Source organism: Centropristis striata, chromosome 4 (genome assembly GCF_030273125.1).
Source record: "Centropristis striata isolate RG_2023a ecotype Rhode Island chromosome 4, C.striata_1.0, whole genome shotgun sequence".
Classification (NCBI taxonomy): Eukaryota; Metazoa; Chordata; class Actinopteri; order Perciformes; family Serranidae; genus Centropristis; species Centropristis striata.
The window spans coordinates 1,811,312-1,836,749 of NC_081520.1; the positions used below are offsets into that span (position 1 = coordinate 1,811,312).

Genomic DNA, 25,438 nt, shown 5'->3' on the forward strand with positions numbered 1-25,438 from the left:
TGGTGAGATACGAACGTTACATGAACCCTGTCCTAACATGATTTCTGCGCTCAGATCTGCGCTGGTTTCTACGTTTGTTTGATGAAATGAGGGCCATTGTATTTAAATATTTCTCCATACTGGGGTCCCTAAACCTTAAATTGCATAAACTGGGCATGACTGGAAAGCTGAAACCAATTGACCTATGGCTAAGCCCCGCCCCCTCCACTCACTCGGACAAACTGTCAACATTCGGTGACGGGCGCTATGGCAGCTGTGACAGTCAGAGAAATTTCACAGGAGGCAATTAATCATTTTTGGAGACAGGTTAGAGGTTTTCACTCGTCTTTTCACCCCACTGACACCGCTCATTCCGGTGCTTGTTGTAAACAAACAGAGATCGCTAAGTGAACACCTCCTGCAGCAGCAGCACATACACAATGTACTGATAGAGAGCTAACTGTAGCTAACTGCCACTAACGAGGTCGGCCGGCTCGTTAACAAGAGGCTCTTGTTAACGAGCCGGCCGACCTCGTTAGCGCTCGTTAAGACGGAGTCGCTGGATTTGATATTGATAGATATTGATTTCTTACGGCACACTTGTGTGCCGCGGAACATCGGTTGGGAATCACTGCCATAGGGAACCGGGTTACTGCTCCCATATTATTGGGCTATACCTTGTGTCAGAGTTGCAGGTACCCCATGCACACCGTTTGACCATTTTAAACTTAAAATCTCAACAAAAAACACATAAAAATGATTGAAAACGGACTAACTCCAATGCATTTCAATGGATGTGGAAGCAGAGAATGTCCAAGTGTATTGAATTAGCTATGCGCACTGTGATTGGCTCATCGCGTTCGGGGGTGTGGCTTAGCCATAGGTGAATTGTAAACACTGTTGACCTGCTATCTCCACTTAAAGACCCACTGTACCATACCCCAAGGGGAAAAATGGGTTTGTCTTTCAATGTATAAAAAATGTACAAAATGTAGTCTGAACAATGAAAGAACTAAGTAACTGCATTCTTCACGGCTCATTTAAATAATACTACTTACATTGTATCACTCAAGCTCAAGTGTGAGTATGGAGCAGAGATGACTGAATACTAGTTTGAAATCTCTCTTCAAAATGTCCCTTGTACAGCCATCCTGGCTCAGAGACACAAGCCTGAGGCGTGAATTATCACACAGAGACCGTCCTGTTGATAATTGACTGAAGGAATGCCAGGCACTTACTGATGAACATGGAAACACTCCACTGTGCATCTCCAAATGGCTTTAGCGAGCTAATGGCGGTGTGGGAAAAATGAGCTCACATAAGGCAGGGGAGGTAATGTAGCTTCCAGCTCAGCTCATTTTCTCCAAACGAAAGAGATAATCTGGACCCCCCGAAGGCCTCCGAGATTGAAAGCTTCACAAGCGGAAAGGCCAAATAACTAGGAGAAATTAGACGAGAACCTGGGCCAAAGTTTTCTCATTCCACTCCCATGTCCCAGATCATAGTGAGGAATAAATGTGAAGTAATGATCTACCTTTCCCTTTGTTTTCTTTCCTTCAGTCTCTCCTTTTTGTTTCACCATTCCTCTCCTTATATTGCAACATGATCTCACAGAAATCCGTGAAATAGCCACGGATTTCGCTTAACTCAAAATCCGTGGAATAGCCACGGAATCGCTCAAATTTCCGTGGAACTGACACGGATTTCGCTACAATGCAAGTTAATGACAGTCATATTTTTCTGGCGAGATCTTCACCACAAAGTGATTATGTACATTCACTGAGTGAAGATTTCGAAAATAAAACATATATTTCTCGCTAGAAATGTGATCAAAATCCATTTTTATGCAGAAACTAAGTCAAATTATTGTTTTTTGTTCTGACTGCTGGGACCTTGAAAGTCACGTGACTTGGAACAAACCAATAGCCACGGGATATGACTGTCATTAACTTGCATTGTAGCGAAATCTGTGTCAGTTTCACGGAAATTTGAGCGATTCTGTGGCTATTCCACGGATTTTGAGTTAAGCAAAATCCGTGGCTATTTCACGGATTTCTGTGAGACCAGGTTCATATTTAAATATGTAATATGCACACGTTTGGTGCAAAATCGGGCCCTTTAAAAAAGACACTTTATTTGTGATTTTCCACGTATCATATGAAACAATCATATTCTCTGTTTTACAGATAGCCATAGAAAAGAAACAAAAAACAATCCCAATTAAAAACAAAGACAAACTAAAACCAACCGGACAAACCAAAACAAAACAAAAAACAATACAAAAGAAAGGTGCACCTAACATTTATCATTGCAGGACAGACAATTTAGCGATAGCGACAAATTAAGCGAAATCCGTGGCTATTTCACGGATTTCTGTGGGACCAGGTTGTTATATTGCTTGATTTTTCACACATTCCTAGTCCTTTTTTCCTTTCCCTTCTTATTCCCCCTCATCAGTGTTTGTTATAGAGGGCGCACACAGAAATGCAGAATGTTTGTGACAACTGGAGCACTTTCCATCTCTACCCAGATGGACTGGCAACCAACTGTCTCAGCAGAACAGGCTTCCACTCCCACAGCGCCTCTCCTTTCCTCTCCTCTCCATAACAAAACCTGCACAACCAGTGTGCGAGAAGGGGTTGGAAAGCAAAAACAAAGACAGAACGATGCCAATGTATTATTAAGTATTTGCTTGGAATTCTTAGGAAATACATAACATTACATTACTAGATGTCTCCGTGCTGAAATAACCCTGAAAAATCCATATGTAACTAGAAGTGCACTCGGAGAGTACAGAACCAAGGTTGCCTCACGGTGTTAACGAATGTGAAAAATAATTTGTGTACCCACCCCATGATTCGGATCCACTTCAAAATTTAATGGGTTCTTCCTTGGCCCATGCTTCACCTCCCATTCATTAAAATTGGGCCAGTACCGTTTCTATAATCCTACAGACAAACAGACAAACAAACAAACCACAAGACAACCTGCTTGGTGAAGGAAATAATTCATGTGATTGCATTATATCACGAGAACCAAAGATCTACACTAAGATCACATAATGAAGTCAGAGCCAGCTCCATTCACTGAAAAAGAAAAGCAATAGTGCTGGAGAAGCGATTGAAATATCAGTGAACAAAGGGCGGACTGAAAATAAACTACTTTTTACATAACTTCCGGGGTTTACGGTTTGTGAATCATGTTTTTTTACGTAACTTACGTCGCTCATGTCACCCTCGTAACTACTTCACTTCCGGAATTTACACCGTTTATTTACTGTTTAAATTGTCTTATATAACACCTAACCAAGAAGTGTTTTTGCCCTAAACCTAGGTCAGTGGTTTTGTAGCCAAAAATCACATAATCTGCCGCCATTTTTTTGCAACTGTGAACCGTACGTATATGTATCGTGATGTGTTCGATTTGTTTTGTTTTGATGCTATTTTCAGAACGCTCTGTGGTACCGTGAGCCATGAAACGAAAGGTCGTATGTGTCATTATGGGTAGTATTGACAAACGGTCTATTCTTTCATTCAAGTTGGATATGGATATATCATAATGAATCAAATGAATAAAGGTGAACTTGTGAACATCTGAACATGCAAAAATGACAAGTGGAGTTCCCCAAGGCTCCATTCTGGGGCCTCTTCTGTTCAACATCTACATGCTCCCAATGGCTCAGATCATGAAAAGCAACAAAATATTTTACCATAGCTACGCTGACGACACACAAATTTACAACAATTTCACCAGGAGACTATAGTCCAATACAAGCGCTGAGTAGATGCATTGAGCAAATCAATGATTGGACGGTGCAGAATTTTCTCCAATTAAACAAAGAAAAAAATATAGTTTTTGGAACCAAGGAAGAACCATTAAAAGTTAGCACCCAGCTTCAAACAATGATGCTAAAAATCACAAACCAAGCCAGAAACTTAGGTGTAGCCTAACAGCAGGACAACCAATCCACGGGGCACCATTTATTTTTTTGTGGCAGTGACATGTGGTCCATTAAGGGCACTGGGGTGCAGGTCCTCCAGCAATTAGTTAAAAAAATGTATACCAACCTACCTGAAGGCTACTTTAGCGCCCCCTACATGTGGTGTTGCTATTGTGCCAACACTGACCTTGAAATGTAGTTGACAGCTGCAAATGGAAGTGGACATTTCAGCTTATACTGTATTGGTTTTTACAATATGAGAGTATGTGTGGAAGGGACCCACAAGGTCAAAAAGCATGCCTGTGAAGCTCATGTGAGCCTCCACACTTCACCTTTAGAAACACCTGCTACCAGATGAAAATAACACAATAGAAGTGTGTCATGTTTTATATCAGTTCAGTTCAGTTTGACTGAATACTTTGTTGGTCAGTCTGTGGGTTTGACTCTCATTGTGAAGAAAAAAAAAGACTGAAGTTAGATGAATAGACTGAGAATTTTCTCGTATTGGACAAAACTTCCTGGGAATATTCAAAAATTGTTTTTTTTACAGAGATGGGGGTTATAATCTGAGGGGTGAGTTCAATCTAAAACATCAGCGGGCACGTACAACATTAAAAAGTTTTTGTCCTTCAGTTTGTGGAGTGAGGCTGTGGAACAGACTGGGTGTGGAGCTCAAGCAATGTCCAAGCATGATCCAGTTTAAAAAGCGGTACAAACACGTGGTTTTCACAAGGTACAGGGAGGAAGAAGGGCTTTAACAACCGGGTGTTTTCATAAATTATAAATTATTCATGTATTTGTTTATGTAATCTATTTCTTTTCCTACTCCTTTTCGGACATGTTGCGTTCACATTACAGCGTTTGTTTTGACTATTGCTATTTTTTGTTTTGTTTTGATTATTCTCATTGGATGTATTTGTTTTTGTGTTTACTTTGTTGTGTTACTCACACATGTTCGAAATAAAAGCTGAACTGAACTGAACTGAAAACAATGCTTGATTGAATTTAAATTTGAGGACACAAAATGCAGTTAAGCAGTTAAATCACAATATATTGTATCGCAATACTCACCATATCGCAACCAAAAAAAATGCTTAAAAATCGCAATATCATATCGTGACTCAAGTATCAGGATGATGCTGCTGATTCACACCTCTACTATACAGATGTTTTTTTAGGTCAGTGAAGTCTCAAGATACACTCAGCAAATGTGTGTGATTTATAAGAAAAGGAAGCTAATCACAGATTTCAGGAGTATTGCACTCACTAACACAAAAACACGGTGTGAGTAAAGGGCAGAGTAATCTTTTTCCTCCATCTCTTTTGCTTGATGCGCCCAGCCTACACTGCAGAATGCGAATCTGGACACCCTTTCCCTGGCTGATCCCTCAGGACCCACAGCCCTTTCCAGCTCCACATAGGAAGCCCCATGCATTATGCATCACCATCCAGGCCTATTTCGGAGCAGAGAAGCAAAAAATAGAGAAACACAGAGCTTCCCGGGCTCCCACAATCAGTCCCACAGTTGCTCATGTTTCTGTGGAAAACGAGGTCTCGTCCCGACCATACGGAATTACCAAGAGGAAAACATGAAATATTTAGCATTGTCATCCCCTTCTTCCCCCTCTCTTATTTTCCAGCTCAAACTTCCTGAGGGAAAAAAAGTCAAAAAGAAAAAACAGTGAGAGCTAACTGTATGTTTTCTTCCTATGATTATCTGTAGGCTCCTTTTTTTCGGCTGGTGGATACGTGAGGAGGAAAGCACCGCGTGGATTGGTGGAGGTCAGGATCGCAGGATTTCCCCTCAGGGGACTGGATGACACACGCAGAGGTGGAACATGGGATTTGATTTATGCTCCATGGAAGTGGCGAGGAGAATGGGCTCGGGTGCAGGCTGGTATAGGTTGGATCAAAGGAAAGGCGTGCTGGAGAGTAATGATGGTCAGGCACGGAGAGGCATTTAGCGTGCATAAAATGGACAAACAACCGCTGGCATCATGCATACATTCATGACAGGATACAAATGTACAGAACATAGATATTTTTTTTGACCCCTTTGTGAAGCAATGCACATTTACACACAGGGTGACCTTAGCACAGAATATGTCTCCACAGGTACCTTGCTCTGAAAATGTGTCTGTGGCTCCTGAATGGGCTTCGTCTATTGACATCAAGGCTGTCCAACCTGCAGACTTATTATTATTTTCTGCTCTCCAAAGGACTGCACACTATTTGTGAATGTGTAGAAGCCATAAAAAAGACTGGCACTCACCTAGCTTTTGTCCTCTGTCTGAAATTGTAAAGGGTTTTTGAGTATGAAAATGCAATTTTCTGGCTATATGAGTGAGTGTAGGCATACATTCCTTCTGCCTCTAACATGGCTACTTTTCATCTTGTACTGACGCATGTAACACCACTGCTATGCTTCTTTTTCTTCTTCTTCTTCTTCTTCTTCTTCCATAAGGAGGATAAAAGCAAAACTCATTCAATTGTGTGGGAACACTGGGGCCCTTTCAATTCTCACTGGGACATCAAAGCACACAGCAAGACGCTGCACTATTAGAGTCCATGGGTGGGATGAAAATACATTACAAATATATCTACTCTGCTGAAATCCATGACGAGGGTTTCATAACAAAGAGCAGACTTTTCTCAATCATTTGTCGCCTCTGAGGAGTGTGATTAATCTAACCTTTGATGTTTCTGAAACAACAGGGAGGAGGAAGAGATGGGAGAGATGAGGGGGGCCGCTGGGACACTCGCATGGGAATGTAAAGACTTTGTGATGCACCGCTTTGAATGCAACGCTAATGAAGCAAATTGAATTGAATCACACAGGATATTGAAACTGCATTGAGAGGAGTGACACAGCATGCAAGCACAATGTGCAGCATCTTACTGTTAAAAGATGGAGGGATAAAAAAAACTCAGAGGGAGAGAGGGGCAGGAAATGGAAGCACAGGATTACTTGCCGCCCACTGTATATATGATGTTTAAAACGAGCTGCTGTATGCATCACCATACACATCTGCTGTTGTAATACACAGAGCAGATAAGCTGGAAGGTGTGAATTGCAGCCAGGCTGTGCAGAAATGTGGAAACACATTCGACACTGACACGTAGGATCAACTCACAGATGAAACAATGCAGAATGTGTGCGTGTTTGTGTGTGCCTCCAAGGTTATGGGGTGCAGGAAGTGCCATTAGGTGTGAATTAGGCAGAATTAAAAATGAATCCGCTGTCATGCATTATTAAAGCTACCCTAATTGCATTTGCATAAGTCTATGAGATGCCGTGTACGTGCGCCAGCATGCAAGCATGTGCGTGCATGTGCAAGTGGATGCAGTCTGTCTTACTTATAGGATTACTTGTCGTTTTCTAAATCAATTTGAAATTTAGATTTTTTTTTCTTTTGGGTGTTTACTGTAAAGAAGTTATTGCCTCTCTTTAACTTGCTTTTACAGCTTACAAATTCCTTCCAATTCACCTGACAAAAGCAACAACCCACAGAAAACAGATTCCCAACGTAGTCGGCCCTCGGTTAGCAGATGGCTCTGTGTCATCTTAACTTTGATCACAGTGTAACATGTGGTACTTTCTTGCACTGAGCACAAGGCACTGCTATTTCTTTTCATGAGGAGCTTTGAATTATATGTAGCAACATTGCCCCTGTGTGGTGAGAGGAACAATGTAGTCATCCAACTCTGAAGGTGAGTTGAGGAGAGGCTTGAGACAAACACCCAAAATGTGTGTTTGGTGGTTAAATTAAACCATTTGTGATTATTACATAGACTGGGTCAATAAAGCATTGTATTAGAAGTTATAAACCACAAGAACAAGACAAGAAATAGTTGTTATATTATATGTTTATATATACACTACTGGTCAAAAGTTTTAGAACACACCAACTTTTCCAGAATTTAAAATTATGCGGTTTAATGTCTCAGTGTACTCTGAAATTAATGCACATTTGCAACATTTAAAATTCTTTATTGAGCATGATAGTGTTTTGAAAGTAAAAAAAAGATTCAAAATCACATTTTATGTTGGACTAAAGAACTAAAAAAAAGATACAAAATGACCAAAAAAAAGACACAAAATGACAAAAAAAGACACCTTAAGACACAAAATGACTAAAAAAAGAAACAAAATTACCAAAAAAAGACACAAAATGACAAAAAAAGACACCAAAAGACACAAAATGACTAAAAAAAGAAACAAAATTACCAAAAAAAGACACAAAATGACTTACAAAGACATGAAAAGAATTAAAAAATGGAAAAAATAGCCCAAGACTCCATAGAGTTAAGTTGTTAACCCATTTCTTGTTCCCTGAAAAAGGCCTACTTGTATAATTCTGAAATGTACATTATCTTTCAGTTTTGGTTAAGCTTACCTTTTTTTATTTACCTCTGGCAGTTCACCACTTACCTTTGTACCCTTTCAAGCTGTTCATTTGACTTGAACTGCTTGAATTTCAATAAAAAACTGGAAAAATTGGGGTGTTCTAAAACTTTTGACCGGTAGTGTATATTTATTGTTTTAGAGTTAAATGGCCCCTACTGTATAAGGTGAGTTTTCAGTGTCTTTTCTGATTAAAAAGCAGTCTAGGCGCTGTGCAAATACTGTGACAGTACCAAAACACCCAATCCATAGAGAAATGCACACAGCCCATCTTCATCATCGTCTTTAAATGACCTGTCAGGACTCCTGTAAGGTTGTGATGTCACAACTAACTGTAGGCCTATATAGGTAGAAAGCTTTAACAGTCATTCCCCGGCTGCAACGATTTTAACAGATAACAATTCACTTTTTTTTTCATTCTAACATAATATTAATTGTTCGTTTTTTATTAATGTATGTCCTCTTCTACGATGCCTGCCTGGTTGCACCACCATGTTTCTACAGTAGCCCAGAAAGTACAAATATAATACTGGCTCAAGAAGTGCCCTTTCACGTTCTTACATCAGTCGACCTGCAGGCTACTCCTTGTTAATTCCGTCTGTTAGCAAACAACAGAAAACTGTCTTAAAGCTGCTGTGTGGTGAAATGCACTACCAACCGGGTAAAGAACCAGAACTAAGGTTTTAAAATCTGATAAACTGAAGAACTGAACTTATACAGACGTGAGACATCAGCAGTTACAATGGAGAAAACTGTGCAATCATGAAACTCAATATACCTAATTTTAACATGCATTTTGTCTCTTAGTCATATGTCCAAATTCATTTTATGGCTAACTACATTTCTGTAAGTTAAGCTAAAGCATTTGACACTATGTAACTCTTGTCGTAGTAGAATGTGGATAATTCAGAAAGCTATGCACTATTAGGTGTCTTAGCTTGCTAACATATAGCGAACATTAACTTGCTAACACATAGCTAACATTGGCTTACTTATATAGCCAACATTCGATTGCTAACACATAGCTAACATTAGCTTACTAACACATATCTAACATTAGCTTACATACATATAGCTAAAATTAGCTTATTTATAAATAGCTATCATTAGCTTACTTATAGCTAACATTAGATTGCGAACACAAAGCTAGCATTAGCTTACTAACACATAGCTAACATTAGCTTACTAACACATAGCTAACATTAGATTGCTAACACATAGCTAACATTAGCTTCTAAACAGCCAACTTGTCCTTTATGTTAGACAGAGTCCTTAAACAATTATATGATATGCTTAAATCTAGCAATTTTAGCTAGAAACAGGCATTTTTTTCATACAGTACACGACCACCCATGGTTGTGTACTGTTTTCATTTTGCTTTGCATTACAATACCATATAGTTAGTTAGTTAGTTAGTAGTTCTAGTATATTTTTTCTAATTTGTGGCTTAATTGCAGACTTTCCCCACAGCTGCCTGCAACTGATTTTCTTTAGCTTTGCTCATTTTAAACAGCATTTTCCTTTTTTATTTTCTTGTCTGTTATCTGTATTTTGAATTTGTATTTCTGTACTGTTTGTAAATGTACTCGTTGTGACTGTGAATGAGGGAAACTTCAGTGCCCTACGAGTTTAAATAAAAAATAATGTGTTAAATTATGTTGGGAATTATACTGATTGCAGACATGCAGGCTCGAACCACCAACCGAAGCCTGACTGTCGCAGCCAACATGTCTGCAAGATACTGAACCCCAAATTGCTTCATCGGTGTGAGAATGAATTCCCAATGGTGGCAGGTGGCACCGTTTAGGGTAACCTCTGCCACCAGTATGAATGTGTGTGAAAGGGTGCGCGCAGTCTGTAGTTAAAGCTTTGAGAGGCCGCAAAGCGACTAGAAAAGCGATATATAAGTGCAATTTAACATTGCAATCAGATCATTGCCTGCAGATAAATGAAATAACTGATAATGTGTAATCGGTGCACCTTATCAGCACTGATAAACCTGACACCGCCCGCCTCACCTTTGACCCTCCACACAACCCCGTCTCCACCAGATCGAGTTGGTATCGCTGCCAGTTAGAGCACTGCAGTTGCACTTGTGAACCCTTTCATGCACACAGCACTTTTAACTATATGCTCTTTGAAAGATAACTGTATTGATTATGTCTGGTGCTGAGAGACAGTCAGATGAAGAACAGAGAGGTATGAGAAGGCAACCCCAGATCAATTTCACATTTCCGAAACATGAATAATTAAATGTATTGTGGTAAGACAATAACTTTGATCCAAACCAACCTCCGTCTTTGCATGAAGTAACATTAAGTCTTTTATCCTCTAAAGAGAGCTTGAAGTTGAGACTCTTTAGAGACATTTCTGCTTTACCTTTGCTCTGGTAAATACTGCTGTGGAGCTGCATTTGAGTCAACAAAATTTATCCCATTGAACTTTGTTCCTTAATGTGACATCAGAGAGGAATCTTTCCACAGCAGGCCCTGAAAAATACTCAGAAATGAAGTTTGGTGCAGGCAGCTGAGGCAATCAGCACTAGTCTCTGTCCCTGCTCCCCTCCTGATGAAAAACATATCATACATAGATTTAACATATATTGTGTAAGGAAACCTATTTCAATCGATTCTATATTTAATCAGGGGCTTTAAAAGATATCCAAAGAGTAATAACTTGCTCTCTGTCCCTAGTCCAGGCACAGAAAGCTGAGTTAAACCTTTGTTCTATATCCACTTGATGAAAAACATTAGACAAAAAACATCTGGAAATGCAAACTTGTTGCAATGTCTTGTGCAAAATCTGATGACGTGGCTAATGTCACAATGCTGGATATGTGATGGGAATTTAGGTCAATGAGGACAGAGAGTGTAGCTTGGCTCTCACTTCACTTTTTCCTTTACTGCCTGACATGTCTGTCTTTACTGTGAGAACAATACTGTGCAGAACTGTAAATATATGTTTTAAAATAGCTTCTTCATCGTAGGCATCAGTGTTTTTTTGCAGTTAAAAGTAACAAGTGACTAACCACACCCCCATTCCATTACATTAGAATGATTCATTGCAGGAGCTGGCTTTGTTGTGAGGGAATGGAGATTGAAAAAAGAAAAGGAAAGAGCAGCAGACTCTTTAAGTGTATCCAAGTCAGTGTGTGCACAGATACAGAAACTATTCTGCAGGTAATGGACATTGTGTGGAGGAGTGAGTTGACAATGCACAATGCACTTGTTATCATACAAAATCACACACACACTGTCCTAAAGGGAATTATCAGCCGGACCCTGTCCTTTGGTTTACGTATACAGATTTACACACACGCGCACAGTCGCAGTATAAAGGGCTGGGCTTGAACTTTCTCCCTCTCTCTCTTTCTCTGTCTCTCTCCCTGTCTCAGTGTGAAAACCACAGCTAACAGCACACTGATAACTCTTCTTGCAAACCAGTCAAAATGCCTGCAGACTACAATGGACGCTGGGAGATGGTGAGCAACGAGAACTTTGAGGAAGTGATGAAGGCCATCGGTAAGTCGCCCTCTTACTGACTAGTTGAGGCGTAGAAGGGGAGACTGAGATTTGTTAACCCCTAAACCCTAAAATACAGAGTCAATTAGATGGTTGCTTTTAAAGCAATGGCGGGTCTAAGGGGGGCAAGAGGGGGCCAGTGACTCTGTAGTAGCAGGCCTGGACCCCCTTCTGGGGACAGTCTGGAGCAAGCAAAAATGGAAAAAAAAAGTCAATGTGGAAGTGCCTTAACCCATTGAAGCCTGGAAAGCGTTTACGTCGTTTTGTAGTATTTGTATAAGCTCTCAAATACTTTTTGAATTTCATTTCTATCTGCTACAGAGGCTGAAAAATCTATTATTTAGTAGAAGAGTTCACACTTTTTTTCCCAGAATTTCCAGAAAATTAGAGGCTTATTTTAAAATCGCCCAGCGGTTTTTCAGGCCTCAATGGGTTAAACCTGTATTCTTTCTTATGGCTAGCAGGCAGCAACAACCTGTATGTATAGAAGTCTATGAGAAAATTACCCTACTTTTCACTTGATTTATTACCTCACTAAACATTTTCCTGATAACTTTATGGTCTCAAATGTTAATTTAAAGTCTTCTTCAATACAGTGTGATGTTCATTTAGTAAATTATGGTCCTGTATAGAGTAAAACCGGTGATAAAGCAGAGCATGCCTTAGGACGGGGCTGCCTTATGATTGACAGGCTGCTCCCACAGTGCACCCTGTGGTGGCTTCTTTGAACTTTGACCCTCTCCCGGTGTGTTTTCAGCTCATCAAACTCCACTGTAACATGGAGCCGGCTGTTTATTTTGAATAACGGTTGCATCTTGCTAACCCAGCAGGAACTCCTAAAACCAACATGGTGACGGCCAAAATACCAAGCTCAAATCTGTAGTCCACCAACCAATGGACGCCATCACAGCGACTAGATCCATCGTTTTATACAGTCTATGGGAGGCAAACTAAGGCATCCATTGCCAGTGGCGGTTCTACACAGGGGCCTCCAGGGGCCCCTACTGTGGCCCCTGTGTCAAATTAATAATAAAATGATCAATTTATAACAATGAACAATGGAACAATTCTAATCTTTTTTTTTTGTTCAAACAATATCTCATTTTACACAACAGGAACCCAGAATGTGCACATTGTATAAGAGTTTAACTCTCTGGAGTCTTATTGGGCTATTTTGTCCATTTTTTAATCCCTTTCATGTCTTTACGTGTCTTTTTTGGTCATTTGTGTCTTTTTTTTGGTAATTTTGTGTCTGTTGTTGTGTCTTATTTAGTTATTTTGTGTCTTTTTTGTCATTGGTGTCATTTATGTGTCTTTTTTGTGTCTGTTTTAGTTATTTTGTGTCTTTTTTTGGTCATTTTGTGTCTTTTTTTGTCATTTTTATGTCTTCTGTGGGGTTTTTTGTTATTCTGTCTTCTCATTTTGTGTCTTTTTTTGCTCATTTCGTGTCTTTTTCAAGACATTCAAAGATTTTGAATGCTTAAATATCATTTTTGCCATTTTTTCATGTGCTATTGTGCCCCTCTGATTAAACACCGGCCCCTCCTTGGCCCCCACAGTAAAATTGGTCTAGAACCGCCACTGTCCATTGCTATCAACCATTTTTCTTTTTGGTACCACTAGAACTATATGTGGCCAACATGAGCAAAACATTAAGAACGAGCGTGACAGAAAGAGTGAGAGAGCAGCAGTGTGAGGGAGATAAAGCGAGAGAGAGGAAAAGAGGAATGCTATGGCACTGCTTCATTTCCTCATTGAGCTGCTGTCAGGCCGAGTTAACCTCCACTCTGTGAGTGGTTGCCGTCTGTTACCGCGGCAAATAAATATTGATTCACTCCTTTCTGCATTTTCATCCCCCTGATCCGCAGAGAAGGAAGACAGATTCCGACCCTGGATCAGGCAGAGGGCCAGCTTGTCATTTAAAAAAAAAAAAAAAGAGAGAGAGAGAGAGAGAGGGACTTTTTCTCGGCTCTCCTCCTTTTGGCGCGTCATCGATCAGGCCCAGAAACACTTTCATTATTCACGACTCTATCTGCAATTCATAAAACAACCCCGGTACACTCACACGCTCACACAAAATCCAGGAAATCCTGAATGCCTCCAACTCATTTCCATCGAGCGGATGGGAAAATGACATCCTTATGGAAATGGGTCAAAAATATTATTTAGATTGGTAAATGTAGGGGCCTCATCTGTAAGAGTGATGGGGAGAAATTGAATTTTCACGTTAAGGCAAATGGGATATGAATATCTAAACGGTGGGGTGGGTGGCTGGTTCTCAGGGCCCGCTGCTGAACTCATTTGACTCGGAGCAAGGTCGTTTTTAAAGGGTAAATGAGACAGATGGAGCAGTGGGAGAGGAATCATTATAAGTGTGTGTGGATGTGTGTGTGTGCTTTTGGTGTTTCTGTGTACAGAAGGATTTATGTCCCAACTACACACTAAAAGAACTGATTCATGCTTGCTGCCACTGACATTAAATCTCATTCCTTCACGTTGCAGACATTGACTTCGCCACCAGAAAGATAGCTGCCCACCTGCATCAGACTAAAGTGATCGTCCAGAACGGAGACAAGTTTGAGACGAAGACCCTGAGCACCTTCAGGAACTACGAGGTCAACTTCACCATGGGGGAGGAGTTTGAGGAGACAACGAAAGGGCTGGACAACCGAAAGCTCAAGGTGGGGCCACGCTCTTGTATTTCAATGAGATATGTATTTTATTTTTATTTATTTTTTATGAATCAATTAATAAATATGGACAACTGAAAGCTCAAGGTGGGGCCACGTTCTTGTATTTTACTTCAAACTAACAAGATAAATGACAGTAAAGTGGTAGTTGGAGTAAATAGGGTTGAAAGCAATTCAATATTAATGATTATAACACAATATTTTTTAATAACAAAGCAATAAAATGATTCTTGTTTGTGTGGCGATATCAGACAACGGTTTCCTGGGACGGGGAACTTTCTATGCTATTCTAATTGATTGAGATGCACATATATATATATAATTATAATAATAATAATTATTATTATTATAATAATACCAAATAAATAAATATGCAAATAAAGGATTCCCAGTCCATGGAGCATCAATCAAAGTGCTATTGGGTTATTTCAATGAGATATGTATTTTATTTTTTTTAATTTTTATGAATCAATTAATAAATATGGACAACCGAAAGCTCAAGGTGGGGCCACCTTCTTGTATTTTTTTCAAACTAAAATGATAAATGACAGTCAGTGTTGGTTCTACACAGGGGCCTCCAGGGGCCACTGCCCCTGTGAAGAAGCCCTTGGCCCCTGCTGTGGCCCCTGTGTCAAATTTATAATAAAATGATCAATTTATAACGATGACGGAACAATTTTAACCTATTTTTTGTTCAAACAATATATCATTGTACACAAAAGGAACCCAGAATGTGTACATTGTATCATAGTTTAATTGTGCAATAAAAGCTTGTGTAAATATAAAAAAAAGATAATTCTCACTGTACTGCACTTTCAAAATAAAAAAAAGTAATTGTGCACAAAAATGAGAAATGTCATTGTCGTACAAAAATAGTTATTATTGTTGGTAAGTCTCATTGTTTCAATCAATGTATTTGTATTTTCCAAATATACTTAAAGAGATATTTAAATAAGCTAAAATAAAGGGTTTGAGTGCTTAAATATAATCTTTGCTGTTTTGTAATGTTTCTTAATGGTAATTTTGTGTCTGTTGTTGTGTCTTTTTTAGTTATTTTGTGTCTTTTTTGTCATTGGTGTCATTTATGTGTCTTTTTTGTGTCTGTTTTAGTTATTTTGTGACTTTTTTTGGTCATTTTGTGTCTTTTTTTGTCATTTTTATGTCTTCTGTGGGGTTTTTTGTTATTCTGTCTTCTCATTTTGTGTCTTTTTTTGCTCATTTCGTGTCTTTTTCAAGACATTCAAAGATTTTGAATGCTTAAATATCATTTTTGCCATTTTTTCATGTGCTATTGTGCCCCTCTGATTAAACACCGGCCCCTGCTTGGCCCCCACAGTAAAACTGGTCTAGAACCACTACTGGTGACAGTAAAGTGGTAGTTGGAGTAAATAGGGTTGAAAGCAATTCAATATTAATGATTATAACACAATATTTTTAATAACAAAGCAATAAAATGATTCTTGTTTGTGTGGCGATATCAGACGACGGTTTCCTGGGACGGGGACAAGCTGGTGGCTGTTCAGAAGGGGGAGAAAGAAAACCGAGGCTGGAAACACTGGATGGAGGGAGACCTGCTACACCTGGTGAGAGAAACAAGACACGTTGGTTTAATCAAGTTAGTTGTAAAAGGTTTGACCAGAAAATGAGATGTTAAGATACAGTCTCTCACACTGGCAGATAAGCAGCTTTTAATAGAAACTTTCTCCCTTCATTGGCTCCATTAAATATTTCTCAACACGCAATTAGATCAGGCTATCGCTATGGCAATAAACAAGATAGTAGATAGTGATTCACTATCTGAAACGTATAGGAGTAAGCTTATGTAAGTGTGTTGCATCATGTTGAACTGTCTAAAGGTCTGTCTGTTGTCTTCTCCTGCAGGAAATCCATGTGCTCGACAAAGTCTGCCATCAAGTTTTTAAGAAGGCCCAATAATCTGTCATATGCTGCATGTTCCTGCCTATTTATAATGTGATTGTGAAGACCTGTAATAAACTGATTTAATATCAATATTCTCTTTTAATTGTGTGTGTGTTTTTATTAAGCAATATATGACCACTATAGAACGAAATAAAGCGATTTTCTTTCATATAAATAGGTCAGTTCTTGTCTCAATAGTCCATGATGATCCATTATCTATTGCACTTTTCTTATTAAGGTGTGAAAATATATACAGGTGCATCTCAATACATTAGAATATGATGGAAAAGTCCATTTCCAATAGTTGGAGTCAAATAGCCCCAACCAAGTATTGAGTCATATAGATGGACATACTTTCAGAGGCCAACATTTCCATATTAAAGAAATATAAAAAAAATGAAAATAAATGAGACACTGAATTGTAGGTCTTTATTAAATGTAAGCCATAATCATTGTAATTAGAATAAATTAGATAAATTCAGACATGAAATGTTTCATTCTGTGTGTAATAGAGCTATATAATGTGTTATTTCCACTTTTTGAATTTAATTAATAAAATAAAATAAAAAACTTTCTATGCTATATATATATATATATATATATATATATATATATATATGTATAGGGTGCAAAGGTAAGTGGTGAACTGCCAGAGGTAAATAAAAAAAGGTAAGCTTAACCAAAACTGAAAAATAAAGTACATTTCAGAATTATACAAGTAGGCCTTTTTCAGGGAACAAGAAATGGGTTAACAACTTAACTCTATGGAGTCTTGGGCTATTTTGTCCATTTTTGAATTCTTTTCATGTCTTTGTAAGTCATTTTGTGTCTTTTTTTTGGTAATTTTGTGTCTTTTTTTGGTAATTTTGTGTCTTTTTTTGGTAATTTTGTGTCTTTTTTTAGTCATTTTGTGTCTTTTTTTGGTCATTTTATGTCTTTTTTTAGTCCTTTAGTCCAACATAAAATGTGATTTTTAATCTTTTTTTTACTTTCAAAACACTATCATGCTCAATCAAGAATTTTAAATGTTGCAAATGTGCATTAATTTCAGAGTACACTGAGACATTAAACTGCATAATTTTCAATTAAATTTGAAAAAGAAAAGTTGGAAAAGTTGGTGTGTTCTAAAACGTTTGACCAGTAGTGTATATATATATATATAATACCAAATAAATAGATATGCAAATAAAGAATTCCCAGTCCATGGAGCATCAATCAAAGTGCTATTGGGTTGTTTCAATGAGATATGTATTTTATTTTTTTTATTTTTATGAATCAATTAATAAATAAAAATGGTGTTGTTCATTCATTTTGAGAATTGTTCTTGCAAATTCAAAATTTAAGATTAACCATAGACTACAGTAGCTTCCATGTGTACAGACTTTTAAAACTTACCTATATCGTGACATTTTTCTTTCTAGATGAAAAAAGACTCATATAGTCTCATATTTGTCAACAAAAAAAACCCGTCTCTGGTGATGTACTGCAAAAATGTCAAAAGTGAAACTATTTAAAGTTTCATATTCAACCTTGATTTTTTTTTCTGAAAGCTTTCCATGAGACAACAGACCGGAGGTTTGTTTTAGTGCAACGTGTATTTTTTACAGTGTAGCTGTGGGCAGAGCGCACAGGTACAACATGTTCTGCCGGATCTTGAACTCTCCCACAGGAAGCGCTGGAGGATCCACGTCGCCAAAACAAGTTCCGTCAAGTCAGACAGCGACAGGCGGATTTTAACCGGAAACGGGGCGTATTGTCTTCAAAATAAAAGCCACAGGTCTACGTCGATAGTAACGTTAGCGATATTTTTTATTTTTTACTGTTACTGTTGATTGTTGTTCTTATTTTATATAAACATAAACACAACAAACAAACAGGATCATTTCTAGAGTGAAATGCTCGACATACAGGTGCATCTCAATAAATTAAAATATCAAAGAAAAGTTTATTTATGTCAGTAATTCAATTCAAAAAGTGGAAATAACACATTATATAGATCCATTACACACATGAATTAAACATTGTCATGTCTTAATGTATTTCATTTCTTCTAATTATAATGATTATGGCTTACATTGAATGAAGACCTAAAATTCAGTGTCTCAAAAAAAGTGTAATATTACAAAAGACCAATTTTAAAAAGTATGTTTAATATGGAAATGTTGCCCTCTGAAAAGTATGTCCATCTATATGACTCAGATGCACCTGTATAAACAAAAAAGGAACAAAGAAAGAAAAAAATAGATTACTTGCAGAGTATACTCAGGACTGTGAGTCCATTTTGTCAGTGATTGTTATTGAAAATAGTCCTTATGGTTCCTGATCCTGATATATAAAAAGTCAGGGTCTTTTTGAAGAAGAAACCAAGTATAAGGTACATTCTACTGCTTCTGGAATAAAGGGGAAAGAGAACATTTCCAAAAACAAAAAGGTACAGTAAAGACATCACCTCATATTTGGATAAGATTTCCATTTATACCTATATTTTTTCTTATTTATCAGTGGCGTGTCTCACGGGAAAAGACAACAAAATTAAACTAAATGAAACAGTTATTCCTTTACGTTGTAATGTTGATTTATCATTGGTGTAGGCCTACAGCAATTTGTATTCTTCAGTTGTAAAAATGTATCACTTATACAGGTGCATCTCAATACCTTAGAAAATGATGGAAAAGTCCATTTCCAGTAGTTCAAGTCAAACAGCCCCAACCAAGTATTGAGTCAAATAGATTGACATACTTTTAGAGGCCAACATTTCCATATTAAACATACTTTATAAAATGCTTATTATGACCTATTTGTAATGCTAGTAGACTAATTTAGATTTAGTAGGCTGTTTTATCTTCATTGTGGGGCTAAAATTACATGTTTTCTCTTTTTTCGGCCAACAGTGGCTCTTTTGTTTGTTTTTTCAAACATGTTTTTATTAAACTTTTTCTTGCAAAGCAGAAGCGACAGAAACAACAGAAAACATATCACTAATAATAGTGCACAGAATACAGACATTTAAGCCTGGCATAGTAAAAGGAAGAAAGAAAATAATACATAAACTAACTAACTAACTAACTAAATAAATAAATAAATAAATATGGGGGTAATCAGGGAGACCAAAGAAGACAATATAATACATACTCAAGTTTGATAGTTTATCACTCTATAACTCTGCATCTTTTTCCCAGGCTAGGTCCACAAGAGCACTCAAAAAAAGAACTTGTTCCCAGAACGAAATAGAATTATGGAAATAATTTACACCTAAATAAAACGCTTTAATTTAGCGAGAAACAGTTTTGTTGAGTGAACAAAATGTAAATATGTTGGGTCAACATGATGTGTTTGGGTTACTGTTAATTAATTACCAGGGCTCAGTCCAACTAGATTTGTAAGGGTAATTGTAAACATACGGACATAATTTTCTTGGGCCAATTAAACATGTATGACATTATTAAGAGTTACTTTATTTAATAGGGTAGTTATAACTACTTTTTAAAATAGTGAAGTACATGAATTAATTGTGCTGAGCCAACAAAACAAAGTGAGGTTGAAGTGGTTTAGCCTAAAAGATTACCTTTATCATATGAAAATGAACATAATAGTAATTATTCAGGGAATAAATCATTTTTTAAACAGAGTATTATATTAAGCAATTTAATTAGGTTGTTTTAACATAAAAAATTCTACATGTTTTAAAACTGTTCAACCACAAAACATCATTTTATTTAGTAGAAGCTACATGTTAGACTAAGGAGAAGGTAACAGACACCCAGTTTGCTTTTTTTTGAGTGAGTGGCCCTTTTTTTAGTAAATGTTGCCGACCCGTCATAGCCCAAACCGCGTCGAGGTTTATTGTGAAAGGAAATACCGGAAGTCATTCTGTTTTCATTCCTGTTCGCTCGGTCACAAAACTTTCCCCGCTGAGTTGCAGCACAGAAGCCCGAGCAGGGCAACAGGGACGCCGGTCATTTTACTGGACAGCACCGCAGAGACTTACTGACGTGGAAACATGGTAGGACAACAATTAAACTAATAAAGTAACTTCCTGTAACTTTATGTACTTGTTGATCTGTTTGGTAGCTCTTCTGTCAGTGACACGCGCCACCATGTGCGTGAAAATAACTCTTAAAGCTCAACATTAGACCTGTAAACTCCTTTATAAACACTCAGAATACGCAGAAACTTGCACGCAGCAACTACTGAACCCCCAAAACAACAAGCAAATATATCATCAACAAGGTTAAAACCAGCACTGAACATTTTCATTTTTTTTCAGTTATTGTTATATATGACAAAAGCCTCAGATTTGTTAATGTGACTTTCTTGCTTCAAATGTTCATTGACATGATGAGACTTGAGGGCCCAGTCAGTCATTCTGCAGCAGGCATGCGTAGAAAATGTGGAATGGGAAGTATCAACAGACACACCCCCTCCTTTAATATCTGCAAAACCTGAAACATTATATTGCAACATTAGATTTTGTGAGGTGGAAACATTTTCAATGATGTGACTCATTGAAATATGAATGTCTACAATGAAAAACATGCCATATGGAGTCTAATATTCATCATACAAGCTTCTTATTGTTGAATTATTGCCTGTTATTCTGATTATATTTAGTTTATGATGATTATTCATCATTCTATTTTTTTTTTTTTGCTTTATATTAGATGTGTGAATCAGCGTATCGGCCCCATGATACGATTTTATCCCCATACTTTAGTCTCGATACGATATTATTGTGATTTTAATCATTTTGCGACATGGTGAGTATTGCGATTTAACGGTTTAACTGCATTTTGTGTCCACAAAATTAAATTCAATCGAGAATTGTTTTGTCCAATAAGATAAAATTCTCAGTCTATTCATCTGACTTCAGTCTTTTTATTTCTCCACAATGAGAGTCAAACCCACAGACTGACCAACAAAGTATTCAGTCAAACTGAAATGAACTGATATCAAACATGTTGGACGACAACAACTGCAGCATTTTATCAAACTTTCAAAAACAAAAAGCTTCACTACTCTCAATTTTTTGGACTGAAACATAAAAAAGCCAAACTTTGCAACAAGATTTCAACAACTTCCTAACACGATATCCTGATGCACATAATGCCCATAGATTCATTAGATCTTCTAGTTTCATATGATAACTGTGTTATACTGTGGATTTCTTCTTCTTCCTCTTCCGGACGCAATTTCGTCCCGCTACTAGTCCTACAACTTGAAGAGTTGCAGGACAAACTGCCCAAAATTTTGCATTGAAATGAATGGGACGGCCGACAAAAAATGAGCAAAAAAAGAACAATAATTGGAGATTTTTAAACGTATACTTCTCCGGCATAATTTCACCTAGAGACTCCATTTAAACTTTAAACAGTAGACACAAGTCTTGTGTATCGGTGTATTAATCCACGTTTCGATAGGTCATATAGTTTTTTATCAATCCCTGTTCAATGACCATGATCATTTTTGGAGAAATTCTGAGATTATAATGGGTGTGTATTGCACGGAATGTTCGTGTCACAGTGTGTGACATCATCGCCAGAGTGTAGAGGGAGAGAAAAAACTGTCAAAAAATAAATTTGAAAACTGCACTCCAGGCCGCAAATTCCACTCTACAGAAATAATTTATACATAGAAACGTAGGAAAATTAGTCTTCTCCCTCACAGTCCTCTGGTAAAGCTGTCAGAGTTATAGTTTGGGCGTAGGACGCACAGATGATCCACCAACACCACCAACAGCCTCATTGGCTCCCATATTAAAAACGCAGGAAGATTTGGAAAAAAGGAAGATGGAACAGTTTTTTTAGATCGCTCTAACAAAGCTATTTTTTAATTTTTCTTAAAAAAAAATCATATGTAGACGTTCAGGAAGAACTCGGGACGCTCAAAGTGAAGTCGGATCAATGATAGGTATTATGGTTTTGACAAAAATGCTTTCTGTTCGAGGCCAGAAATTCCAGTCCACCCCTGGCTGCTGTCACTCTTTCATTAACAGGTGTCAGTTAATTCTGTTGATTGCTTTGATCTGATTGCCTTTGATCTCATCATAGTGTACACACACCGGCAGTAGCCCCCGTGGCCCTTTCAAAATTTCCCCAGAGGAAATTTTTTAGTATTGTGATACTATGCTATAGTTTTTCCCCACCTCTCCTTTATCTTCTAGCCTCTGCGGCTGGACATCAAGCGGAAGCTGACCGCTCGGTCGGACCGGGTGAAGAGCGTAGACCTGCACCCCACCGAGCCCTGGATGGTGGCCAGCCTCTACAGCGGCACCGTGGTGGTCTGGAACCATGAGTCACAGGTCACTATCAGTCCTCCACAGGCCTCTGATCACTCAATCACTGGTTTGATCACTCACACAGTCACATTTGATTGATTGGATGGGGATAAAGTGTGTGTGATGTAAATGTGGTGTGTGTTCTGTGTGCAGATGATGGTGAAGACCTTTGAGCTGTGTGACCTTCCTGTCAGAGTGGCCAAGTTTGTTGCCAGGAAACACTGGGTCATTGCTGGAGCAGTAAGTATTGTGGCTAAACCTTCTGAACTAGGGGTGGGCGATATGGCCCTGAAAGAATATCACAATATTTCAGGCTATTTTTGCAATGACGATATTCTTGACGATATTAGGAAATACTTAGAAAGATATAGAAAATATGGTGTAAACAGCCTCTCCTGTCCTCTCCTCTCTTCTCTGTGTAAATAGCCTCTCCTGTCCTCTCCTCTTTGCTCTGTGTAAATAGATTTTCAGTGAATATTTGTAGCAGCACAATGTTTTTAACAGGATATAGTTATTCCAAACAGTTTTAAGCTATTTTTTGGTTAGTTTTCCTGAGGGAAAGTTTCATAACCTGTGATCCGTTCAAGGACGGTGGGAGAGTTCACATTTCGACAATAATGTCTGTTTTTACATTTTCTTTCTACAATAAATGATGTATTTTTGCTGATCTTTTAAGAGTTGATATCTAGACAGTTTTCTTGATAATGATTTATTATCAGTATATGTTATCATTATATTTGTCCAAATAAATGTACCTTCAATTCTACCAGGCATTAAAATGAACAAAAAATTTAAGAAAACAAGGGTGGTCTAATATTTTTTCCCTGACTGTATTTAACTATTTGCATTTTTACAGCCTCCCCTGTCCTCTCCTCTCTGCTCTGTGTAAACAGATTTTCAGTGAATATTTGTCACAGCACAATTGTGCTGTTTTATCATCTCTCAGGCCGTATCCAAGCAACTGTGTGATCTAAATATTTCACATGTGAACAGCTAACTTTGTGTTTGTGCTTCATTTATGTTGTCCCCAGGATGATATGCAGATCCGTGTGTTCAACTACAACACTCTGGAGCGAGTTCACATGTTCGAGGCTCACGCTGACTACATCCGCTGCATCGTGGTCCACCCCACCCAGCCCTACATCCTCACCAGCAGCGGTACCAAAAAAATACATTTAGTTTTAACCCTCAGGGCCGGTTCAAATTTGATGCACACTTGTACTGCTTAGTGCATAAAACATGCTCCTAAAAAGCAAGCTATAAAAAAAACATCATACATTATAATATTCTACTTTCATTGTACTGATTTTTCCCCCCTCCATCTGACCTAATTTTTGATATCAAACACTAATTGTTTTTTGAATATTTTAACCCTTTACAGTTGAAACCAGAAGTTTACATACACTATAAAAAGACACATATGCTTTTTTTCTCACTGTCTGACATGAAATCAGACAATCACTTTTCCTGTTTTAGGTCCGTTAGGATTACCAAAATTATTTCTATTTACTAAATGCCAGACTAATGAGAGAAGGGTTTTTTTAGACAATTTTTTATTACTTTCTTCAAAGTCAGAAGTTTACCTATCAGAAGCTTCCAAAGACATGACAGCATCATCTGGGCTTTCCCAAATTATTTCAAGGCATAATAATGTTAGTGTATGTAAACTTCTGACTTTGAAGAAAGTAATAAAAAATTGTCTTAAAAAAATCCTTCTCTCATTATTCTGGCATTTAGCAAATAGAAATAATTTTGGTAATCCTAAGGGAGCTAAAACAGGAAAAATGATTCTCTGATTTCATGTCAGATAGTGAGAAAAAAAGTGTCTTTTTATATAGTGTATGTAAACTTCTGGTTTCAGCTGTATATGCCAGGTTTCTGTCATGATGTCACCATTTTTATAGATCTGACTGCATCTTTGATGTGATTCAAGATGACCCATGTTTTATTTATTTGAAGCAGTACATGCTTGTTTTTGTCTCTATATGCTGAATATGTTAAAATGAGGCAATCTGGTGGAAAGTAGTAAAAATGATCAATTCCAAGGCCAAAGCCCAGATTGACACCAGACACCAGATGTAATGAAATGCATGTATTATGCTTTAACAAGTGAGATTTAAAAAAAATTGCATTGTGAATGGGTTTCAATGGCTCAACCTTAAGAGTGTAACTATTGTTTGTACACAGTGTATTTTAGCCTTAATACAGGAGCCGAGCTGTAAATAACAAGATCAGTTAAAAATACACAATCTTGCCCAAATTCATGCCAAATGCATGAACACAGCCAAAACTATTAACAAATGAAGAATAAAAAAATGCGTAAAATGCGCTCAACCTGCCCTGAGGGTTAAAAGTTAGGCATGTTTTCAGGCCAAAATAGTCAAAAATCTTCCAGCACGTTCTCATCATCAGTATGTATTGTGTTTGTATGTTTGCAGATGATATGTTGATCAAGCTGTGGGACTGGGACAGAAAGTGGTCGTGTAGTCAAGTGTTTGAGGGACACACTCACTATGTCATGCAGATTGTCATCAACCCAAAAGATAACAACCAGTTTGCCAGCGCTTCTCTGGACAGAACTATTAAGGTATGCACACACACACACACACACACACACACACACACACACACACACATTCTTGTACTTCTATCTTTGTGAGGGCCCTTATTGGAACAGTGAAGTCTTTAGTTTTAATTCATTTCTACGGA

At 37.8% G+C, this 25,438-nt stretch overlaps 2 protein-coding genes and 1 long non-coding RNA gene across 3 annotated transcripts in view; all 3 read left to right on the forward strand.

Annotated features, from left to right (window-relative positions):
- Positions 1-25,438, forward strand: part of LOC131970616 (uncharacterized) — a 73,326-nt gene that overhangs the window by 29,426 nt on the left and 18,462 nt on the right. The gene's annotated exons all lie outside the window — the stretch shown is intronic.
- Positions 11,677-16,543, forward strand: rbp2a (retinol binding protein 2a, cellular). The gene is made up of 4 exons (XM_059332048.1): positions 11,677-11,845; positions 14,348-14,526; positions 16,017-16,118; positions 16,417-16,543. Exons 1-4 carry the CDS (start codon positions 11,773-11,775, stop codon positions 16,468-16,470), a joined length of 408 nt encoding a protein of 135 aa, XP_059188031.1. The 5' UTR covers positions 11,677-11,772; the 3' UTR covers positions 16,471-16,543.
- The window catches only part of LOC131970605 (coatomer subunit beta'-like), a 23,569-nt gene continuing 18,462 nt past the window's right edge, over positions 20,332-25,438 (forward strand). Inside the window, exons 1-5 of the mRNA XM_059332037.1 lie at positions 20,332-20,458; positions 22,616-22,753; positions 22,883-22,969; positions 23,761-23,887; positions 25,168-25,316. Of these exons, the coding sequence (XP_059188020.1) occupies positions 20,456-20,458; positions 22,616-22,753; positions 22,883-22,969; positions 23,761-23,887; positions 25,168-25,316 (504 nt within the window). The 5' untranslated portion in view covers positions 20,332-20,455. The remainder of the gene's footprint in view (positions 20,459-22,615; positions 22,754-22,882; positions 22,970-23,760; positions 23,888-25,167; positions 25,317-25,438) is intronic.